The sequence below is a fragment of the Dreissena polymorpha genome, unplaced genomic scaffold (genome assembly GCF_020536995.1).
Source record: "Dreissena polymorpha isolate Duluth1 unplaced genomic scaffold, UMN_Dpol_1.0 chrUn043, whole genome shotgun sequence".
Lineage (NCBI taxonomy): Eukaryota > Metazoa > Mollusca > Bivalvia > Myida > Dreissenidae > Dreissena > Dreissena polymorpha.
The window spans coordinates 32,159-42,500 of NW_026273357.1; the positions used below are offsets into that span (position 1 = coordinate 32,159).

Below are 10,342 nucleotides of genomic sequence, written 5' to 3' on the forward strand. Positions count from 1 at the left end.
TGTATTTGACGATGCGCTGCATATGCTTTAGTCTTAAATATTTAATTCCATGCAAATAATTTTAAATTAACACTAACTAAGCACCTTTGTACAGATTTCACCCCTTAACCAATAGGCTTCGGCACAAAATCTTCTATTAATTAAGAAGGAGTGCTGATCAGGAGAAGAAATACACTTGGTGTTCTGTTTACTATATTCCATTCAACAGTACAGTATACTTCAAAGATTACTCAGATATCTTAATATCACATGTACTTTTACAATTGCCAATTACTGTTAACGACCTGCGATGTACCATTTATTTATTTATACAAATGTTTAGGGTTCCCCAACGTTCTTGGATGCGTTGACTGTACACATGTAAAGATACGGGCGCCGAAACGGAACGAAATGGACTTCGTCAACAGGAAGGGATACCACTCCGTTAACATTCAGGTAGATAATAATAAGTTTCAGACAACTGTTTATATCAAACATATGTGAACACATATATTTATACAAACAATGAACACATATATTTATACAAACAATGTTGTTATCAATTCTTTTTTCAGATGATATGTGACCCGCAGTTCATCATCACCGACGTTGTGGCGAAGTGGCCAGGCAGTGTCCACGACAGCCGGATATTTAGAGAGAGTAGTATCTACGCCTCGTTCGAGAATGGTAATTATATGTTGTTATTAAATAAACACTGATCATTTCAAACACACACTTTTTTATAAAAACATTCTTGCACACACTTTAATTTGTTCAGGTCAGCTTGATGGGTTACTACTGGGAGATTCCGGCTATGCCTGTCGAACATTTCTTCTGACTCCTTACCTGAATCCACAAACGCCATCACAGGAAAGGTAATTATTGTTGAATAATTATTGAAACGTTAATTAATTTTGGTATTCTACAACGAATATAACATTATTTTAGTTCGCTATTATATACCAATTATGACTATGATGAACCTTTTAGGTACAATAGAGCACTGACAAAAACTATGTCATTTATTGTGAGATTTCAAAAGAACTCGGTGCATTTGTTCAGAATCATTGGATGGTGTGTCATGCGAAAGAATAAGGTCGATATCTCCAAGGTCAAGGTCACACTTGGTGTTCATAAGTCAAAAATGGCCATAAATGAGCTTATCCGGGCCATAACAATGCAATTCATTGTCAGATTTTAAAATGACTTGGTATGCACGGATCATCACACTTATTTTTTTACCAGGTTTTCAGAAGGATTGGTGTATGTCGGCGCGCGGGCGGGCGCGCGGGCAGGCGGGCGCGCGGGCGGGCGGGCGCGCGGGCGGGCGGGCGCGCGGGCGGGTGGAACAATTCTTCCGAGCAAAACTCCGCCTTCATTTCCCAACGGATTTCAATGAAACTTTCACAAAATGATTATCACCAAGTGCCCTGGCACAAAATGTCGGGATTTTATGATTCGGTCGAAATTAAGATCGCCACGACTAAATATAGATTGAATTTGACACAAAGGGGGTAACCAGGAACAATCAATGCACATTTTGAATTAGCAACCTTTTTTCAAATTGAAGACCTGGTTTTGCGACAATTTTGTCCGTTGTTAATAAGTAAAAATAATGACCCACGACTTCTATTCTTCAACATTTGTTATATAGTTTCTTAATCTTTGGTAACATCGGATATTAAAATTTGTTCATACAAGTTATTCCAAAGATATTTTGAAAATAAAATCTCTTTCTACCTTAATACCTATTACAAAACGAATACCTATTTCATTTAGACTTTTATATAAATATGAATATTGTTAATTGTAAAATAATAATAATAAAATAGCGGTACATACAGAATATCATCACATTTTATTAATGGCTGCTTTTCAAAAACAATATATAGCTTTTTGAAGACATCGAGCTAAAATTAATTTGTTATTTGTAAACATATTGTCGGTATGCAGTTTTAAAAACTCTAACACAATCCAAATTTAATGGATACAACTGAAACTTTATATAATGAGAGAAGACTTTTACAGGAAAAGCCCAATGAAAGAATTGTAACTCTTTCTTTGATATTTATAGAGATATAGATATACCCTTTCTTCAATTTCATTGTGCAACGCATATAAGTATAAAATGTATTGCAATAAACATTCATAAATAAATAGAACAGTCTTAAATTGCAGTTTTCAAATAATAAATAAATACATATATAAATGAATAAATTAACGTACGAACGAACAAACTATTAAATCAAAACATACATGAATTAATGTTCTTAATACATAAATTAACTTAAATTGCCGATGTTTGGCATATTGCATATTACCGGTTTATATGTTTGTGTTTGCAATTAGGAAAGCACATGTGTTGGAAATCATAAAACATTGTTGGGTTTTCCCAATTTTAAAGACAAAAATAAAAAACAAACTTCTAGGTAATTCGGCACTTAAAGTGAAAACACTGAATTGATTTATCTTGCAGAATATATTTCGAGAAAAGAGGTCATGTCAATCCCAACTACCATTTCTCATTGATGATATTCTTCAGGCTGTAAACCTAAGAAGCCAAGCTGACCTCATATTTCTTGACTTCTCAAAGGCTTTCGATAAGGTTAATCATGAAAAACTAGTTTACAAGCTGCACTACTTTGGAATGAGGGTTCATACTCTTGAGTGGATAAAAAGTTTCCTCGACAATAGGTAACAATCTGTAGTTGTCAATGGCTACACCTCCAGTACCATCCCTGTCTCCTGCGGTGTACCCCAAGGCTCAGCCATCGGACCTTTCTTATATAAATGACGTTTCTGAATATGTCCGCTCCCCTAGCGTAAGACTCTTTCTTGATGATACTGCCATCAATCTCTCCATCACTAATGCTTCTTACTTTAGCCTACTCCAACAAGATGTACAACAACTCGAACAATGGGAAAAAAGTGGGACATGCAATTCAATCCATCAAAATGTCAAGTCACCCAAATCACAAAACGCAAAACAGTCATACCAACACAATATCTCTTACATAACACCATTTTAGAATCTTTCCCTTCTGCTAAATACTTCGGCGTCACTATATCTCATGACCTTTCTTTCTATGGAAAGGAACGACCGCCAATATTATTCATCACCAGAAATGTTGCATGTGTTGAATATTCAGCTCATTCGTTTAACAGAGAACTTTTTAAATGCAACATTTTAATATCTGTTTTGTACAATTGTGAAGTGTAAAATAGTGTATGTTCCGATTCTACAAAATGTTTAAATGTTTAAAAACAAACATGTAACTTCTTAAACTACAGATCTGAAAATGAAGATATGCATATATAAAGTCTACATCTTCATATACCTACTATTGTAGTCATTATAATAAATTGAAGATAATAGATCCATCGGAAAGTAAGTTGATGTCAAACTACATTAGCATGTTGAATATTTTCTAAGTTATACGATCGGTTTTAGTAATCTGCTACAAGTAAGCATCTAACATGTGTACACTATACAATTGTACAGAATCCAAGTTGACGAATGACAATTCAACATTTGAGAACGCATTTTCAAGTCAGCCGGTGTTAGGGTACAAATTGTCATTAGAAGCAGACACAAGTGTTGGGCGCGTGGCCAAGTCACTTAAACACTATCAATATGTCATAAAACAACATTTTTCATCATTTTGACCAAAAACAAATTCTGATATGATATACATATACAAGAAAGGTATCTCTTGACACAGGAAAATCACCTACATCAACATTTGTAAGCCATTAAGAGCCTAAATGGCGGTCGAGTTTCGTAAACTATGTAACATTTTGTTGGGAAAGGTTGCCTCGTGACGAAAAATGACCACGAAAGGCTACTTGCCAACATAAACTACAATAAAACAATTCTCGAACTCGTAGAAATGCTAGGTCGGCTGTCGTCTGACCGAAGGTTCAGTGCCAATTTTTACAATAGTAAAACTATCGAAATACCCCATGTACCGAACATAATCCGCATTAGTACAATAAACAATTATGAGTTTATGATCTTACAACACAGATTTGTCATTTTGTTTGCGTAATAACGTCGAAATCGTTGTGAATCGGTAATTGTTTATCAGCAATTTTGAGTCCAGGTCCATGTCGATCAGATGGTAAATACGGTTCTCGGTTTCAGGTTTTCGGTAACTCTGAGGCGCGGAACCAATAGTTGGATAAATAGCGTAAGGTGAAGGACGGATAATCGTATACGATTGAAATAAACATTCAAGCATAACGATTATGTTAGTGTTTGGTGTGGACAAAAAGAAAAATCTGTGTTGTTAGTTGATAAACTCCTATTTGTTTATTGTACTAACAGACTAATGGCTTAAAAATGTTGACGTAGGTGATTTTCATGTGTCAAGAGATACCTACCTTGTCTATATATATATATTTAGAAATTATGTTCCATATATCGTTCTATTTTGGCGAATAGGCAAATATGTTATGATAATTGTCATGTTAAACATCACACCACTACTAATGCTCGATTGGTCACTGTCGGCTCGGGTACTACTTACATGTACCCCGGGTACTCTTAAGTATACTTACATTTACCCCCGGTACGGTAAATAAACTTAGACGTATCCGGTCGATATTAGACTGTATCCGAGTTGTTTTCCTGCCCAATATCCGATGTCGTAAAACGCTCTACCGATTAGCGTAAAACGATATTGTTTATCTTAAACAAATTTCTCTTCAAAAAAAAACTGCATCAACATGCTTTTTGAGTATAAGTTCCGATAATATAGCGGCCATTTAACAGAAAATTGACATAAATGTGAACATAATTAATTTAAAAAAATAGCCAACAACGACGGATTTAGCGTTAAAAATCCCGGGTACGTTTTAGTATGTTTACCGTACCCGGGGTACATGTAAGTATACTTAAGAGTACCCGGGGTACATGTAAGTAGTACCCGAATCAACAATGTCCAATCGAGCACTACTAATGAAGTGTTCATCTTTTCCAACGGATTTCTTATTGGGACACGAACAATTATAGTTGCGAACGCATATTTATAGGGCCTGACAAATATGTTACAACTTGACGATATATTCCCGGGGGGGGGGGGGGTTAACTTCCCAAATTTTGGGGTAGGGGTGTCCCACTGAGACTTCCGAACATTGACTAATTTTTATACCGGAATTCTGATAAAGCAGACCCAAGTGTTTTTAGGTCCACTGGCCAGAGGCCAGCGGGGCTTTTGTCATGGTCCTGTGTCCGTTGTGCGTGCGTGCGTCCGTCCGTGCGTGCGTCCAATTCTGATAAAACTTCTCACAAATGTTCCTGGGATGAACCTCTTTCAAATTTGTTCAAATTATGCCCCAGGGTCAAATTTGACCCCGCCCCGGGGGTCAATAAATTGAACATATGCTTATATAAAGCCTATTTTGTGCAAACTTTAAAAATCTTCTTGTCCATAATCATTGGGCCTCGTGCTACCACATTTGGTATGTAGTGACATTTAATAGTTCTCTACTTTGTTTGTTCAAATTATGCCCCTGGAGTCAAATTTGACCCTGCCCGGAGGTCACAAAAATGAACATATGCTCATATATAGCCTATTTTGTGCAAACTTTAAAAATCTTCATGTCCATAACCGTATGGCCTAGGGCTACTAAATTCGGTATGCAGTGACATCTAATAGTTCTCTACTAACTGTGTTCAAATTATGTCCCAGGGGTCAAATTTGAACCTGCCCCGGGGATCACAAAAATGAACATACGCTTAAATATGGCCTATTTTGTGCAAACTTTAAAATCTTTTTGTCCATAACCATATGGCATAGGGCTACCAAATTTTGCATGTAGTGACATCTAATTGTCCTCTAACAAGTTTGTTCAAATTAAGCCCCTGGGATCAAATTTGACCGTTCCCCAGGGGCCACAAAATGGAACATATGCTTATATTGGGCATAACCATTGGACCAATTTCTACCAAATTTGGTATGCATTATCTTAAAGTTCTCTATCAAGTTTTTTTAAAATTATGCCCCTGGGGTCAAATTTGACCCTGTCCCGGGGGTCACAAAAATAAACATATGCTTAAATAAGGCCTATTTTCTGCAAACTTTAAAAATCTTCTTGTTCATAATTATATAGCCTAGGGCTACTAAATTTGGTATGTAGTGACATTTAATAGTCCTCTACCAAATTTGTTCAAATTAGTCCCCTGGGCTAAATTTTGACCCTGCCCCGGGGGTCACAAAACTGAACATATGCTTATATAAAGCCTCTTTTGTGCAAACTTTAAAAGTCTTGCTGTCCATAAAAATTGGGCCTAGGGCTACCAAATTTGGTATGTAGTGACATCTTATAGTTCTCTACCAAGTTTGTTTAAATTATGCCCCTGGGGCAAAATTTATCCCTTGAAGGCTCCCATTAAAAGCTCACCCTTCCAACTTTAAGCGCCCAGTGGAAGGAGGTATAGAAAGAGAAAGGCACATGCTTGAGTTCATTTCAACCCATGCGCATTGCACGCTTTTTTCACAAAAAAAAAAACAGTGGAGCGAAACAGGGCAATCATGGCCCTCTTGTTAAAAACTGGACCCATTTCAATACTAGAATTTGATAAAGTGGACACATTTCATACTGGAATTTTTATCTCTATCATATAAATACAGTATACTTATTGAATTTGCTATTATATGTTTATTTGTACCCATTTTGATACTGATACAAATATATATGCATTTATATACAATACAAGCAAATTTCTGATTTGAATACCCATATCTATACTTAAATGCTCAAAACCATACCCATATCTATAATTACAGTCGTAAAACACACCCCATATTTTCGGCACATCCCTATATACCCATATATAGGAAGTTATCCCCCGGGGATATATTTTATTGAGTTGTTCTCAGACTCAAACTTCTAGTCGATACATTTTTTTTTTACAACGATCGCTTTGTTCTTTGCGTAAAAGATCGACTTGTTTCAAAATATTAATAAAGACACTACTCAGTTTAAATCCTCGTACTGTATTTTGATAAGAATATTACAACTTCGATTAACCAATGGTTGATTTTCAGTTCAGTCTACGGATTCAGTTGTCAAACCAAAACATGTATGTACTAAATGCTAAAAGATGAAATAGTGAAATGCATTGATCAGTTCCCACTTATCTGACTTGGGACTACTTTTTATTTTAATTTTAATGTGATTGGAATTTAAATGTATTGGTACATTTATCATAGAACATCATGAAAATGGAGTAAAGATTAATAACATTAATTGTTTACACCGTCGTTAATGCTCACATATACTAACTATAAATAATAGTCAAATGATAGTCAAATAATAATAATACTAAATAAAAGTAATAATAGTGAAGAGCGCGTACACCACAAGTGCAGACATCATTATGAACGGCGAGAAGCTGGAAAGAAGTGACACAAGGAGATGGTGCCAGTCCGTTGAGGTCCGAATAATATTTGCCATTGCGACCGCAGCGACGGCAAGACTGAGACGTTTGTGAACAATCAGTTAGATCAGGTAGATCAAGCACAGGCTCTACAAGCCCCTCTTAGTGTCCACCCAACGCCTCTTCTACATAGAGCATAATATACCTTACTGGCGGAGGATCTCTGTGTCGTCGCCCTTAATTTTCCCCAACTTTGACAAGGAAATGATAATGCTTATGATGATGATGATGATGATAATGATGATGATGATGATGATGATGATGATGATGATGATGATGATGATGATGATGATGATGATGATGATGATGATGATGATGATGATGATGATGATGATACTGATGATGATGATGATGATGACACCGATACGTTACGAACAAAAAGGATATTACTTAATAACACATTATTACACGGCCGTTAATCACGCGCGCAACCTCTTTTTTGAGATGCATTAATAATTGAGCCACTACAATTTCCAATGTGAATGTTTTGAAATTTCATGGATAATTTTACAGAGTGATTAGGTTTTACATGTTTTTCAACATATTTCACATTATTTTTAAAATCGGGCAATGTAGTGCGATTTAGCGATTATAAATTCATCCAAAGATGCACAAAAACATAAAATAAAAGCCATTTGGAAAATGCAGACCTTTTTAAGTTGTGGCATGGTAGAATTCGTAAAAGCAAATCGCCCTGTACAATTATCCGTTAAATTTCAAATCATCTTCGGGCCTTAGCGCCACCTTGGAAGTAGCATTGGCGTATTTATCAATACATCTAAAAAAGAGGTGCCGCGCGTGATTAACGGCCGCGTATTACATTAGTGTGCTTTAACTTTGGCACAATTAAACCGTCTATTCACAACGATGAAATACAATACTCTGCTTTATTGTATTTGGTTTACGATCCGCTTTTTGGTTGTTAAAGTTTATATTCGCGCTTCGATGGTTATGTTGGTCTTAACTTCCTTGTCACATTCCGTAGTTTTTTTCCACCTACAATGACAAATGGCAGTATTGAAGGAATACTTGCTGGTAATAAGCGGATTATTCATGATGCCATGCGGGATCAACGGTAACTACTTAAAATTATTGTCTAGTTTAAAGTGAAATTATGGGCATTTTTCACTGTTGAAAAGAATTAACAGGTCAAAAGAGTTAGTTAAAATGTACTATCTGACCAATTATCAGCAACTCATCTTGCTACCAGTTGCATACAAAATATATATTATATTCGATATTTTACATGACTCCCAGTCCTCTAAGCCGAGCGGAACTGTCATTTTATTAGGATCGGAGTTAGTGTTCGTTTGTCGTATGAATATATATCGTTGCAGGAAAACGAAGCATTTCTGTCGTCGGTTGTCAAACGAAAGTACGGTTGTTATTCAAATGCATTATTTTTCTTTTTACTGGATATTGTTTTAGTATGTTGATGCTGCATTAACAAATATAAGTGTATATGAAGGGAAAACACCAAAAATAAACATCGGTTGCGATAGACACCTATAAACATAGCATTTACTGTTAGATGCGTATAATTTCTTTTTAAAGGGGCCTTTTCACGTTTGGGTAAATTGATAAAATAAAAAAATAAATGTTTAAGATTCGCAAATTTTCGTTGAAGTTATGATATTTGTCAGGAAACAGTAATACTGAACATTTACCATGCTCTAAAAAAGCAATTATATTAATCTTTTGACGATTTAAAAACCTGAAAATTATAAAGCTTTGCAACGCGAAACGATTGAATAATTTGGAGACTTCTGTTGTTGTCGTTATATTTTGTGACTTTACGAGTATTGCTTATATAACGTATGAAAAACATAACTCATTGCATGAGCATGAATGGCCGAGTGGTGTAAGCGATAGACTTTTACTCCAGGGGTCATTGGTTCGAGCCTAGTTGAGGGTTACTTTTTTCTTTCTTTAATTGTATTCTTGTTTTTAATGGAGCTTTTTAGATCCAATGTTTACATTTATAAATATAAAGCATTTAATGTAAAACTTCAATACATGGAAAGTTTGTGAAAAAGTCCCTTTGCATTAAAGGGGCCTTTTCACAGTTATTGACATGTTTTGAAGTTTGTCATTAAATGCTTTATATTGATAAATGTAAACATTACATTTTAAAAGCTCAAGTAAAAAATCAAAAATAAAATTTAAAAAAGGAAAAAAAACACTAGCCCGCAGCAGGGCTCGAACAAGTGACCCCCGGAATCCCGAAGTAAAAACGCATTAGCCAACTGAGCTATCCTGCCAAGCATACATAAATTGCGTATTTTATACGTTATATAAGCAATCTTCGTTGTTACACAAATTTAAACGACAACAACAGAACTCTCCAAATTATTCAATCGTTTCGCGTTGCAACGCCTTACAATTTTTAGGTTTTTAAATTTTCAAAAGATGCATATAATGGCTATAATAGACCATGGCAAATGTTCAGTAATACTGTTTCCTCACAAATATCATAACCGAAAATTTGCGAATCTGAAACAACTTTTTTCAATTTTGTCAATTTACCAAACCGTGAAAAGATCCCTTTAATCAATCAAGTCGAAATAGTGCGCAAATATTTACTTTATACACTTAGCGACATATAGCTTGGTTGGATGAGTGCGTTCTTTTAAACGACATTCTAATATTTTAATTTAAGTTAATTTAATAAACGTATTTGATTTATCGATGTATATTACATCCGCACGCGACAGCTATGACGAAAGCAATTGATTGCTGGGGTGGTGTAGTTTTCCATAAAAGGCTAAAGTGAAATGTATGTACAAACTTCAGTAATCATTTTTTACACAAATCTTCATGCAAACTTGTTCAGAAAATGATTTTCAAATACATCTGTATATATTTCGTGAGTTCGAAAAGATTCCGGCCGTTTGAAACATGCTGATGGGCGGTTGGGTT

At 35.4% G+C, this 10,342-nt stretch overlaps 1 protein-coding gene across 1 annotated transcript in view; it reads left to right on the forward strand.

The window, feature by feature from the left end:
* Positions 1 to 10,342, forward strand: part of LOC127863823 (uncharacterized) — a 46,045-nt gene that overhangs the window by 12,927 nt on the left and 22,776 nt on the right. The window contains exon 2 of the mRNA XM_052403478.1: positions 555 to 666. Within this exon, the coding sequence (XP_052259438.1) occupies positions 555 to 666 (112 nt within the window). The remainder of the gene's footprint in view (positions 1 to 554; positions 667 to 10,342) is intronic.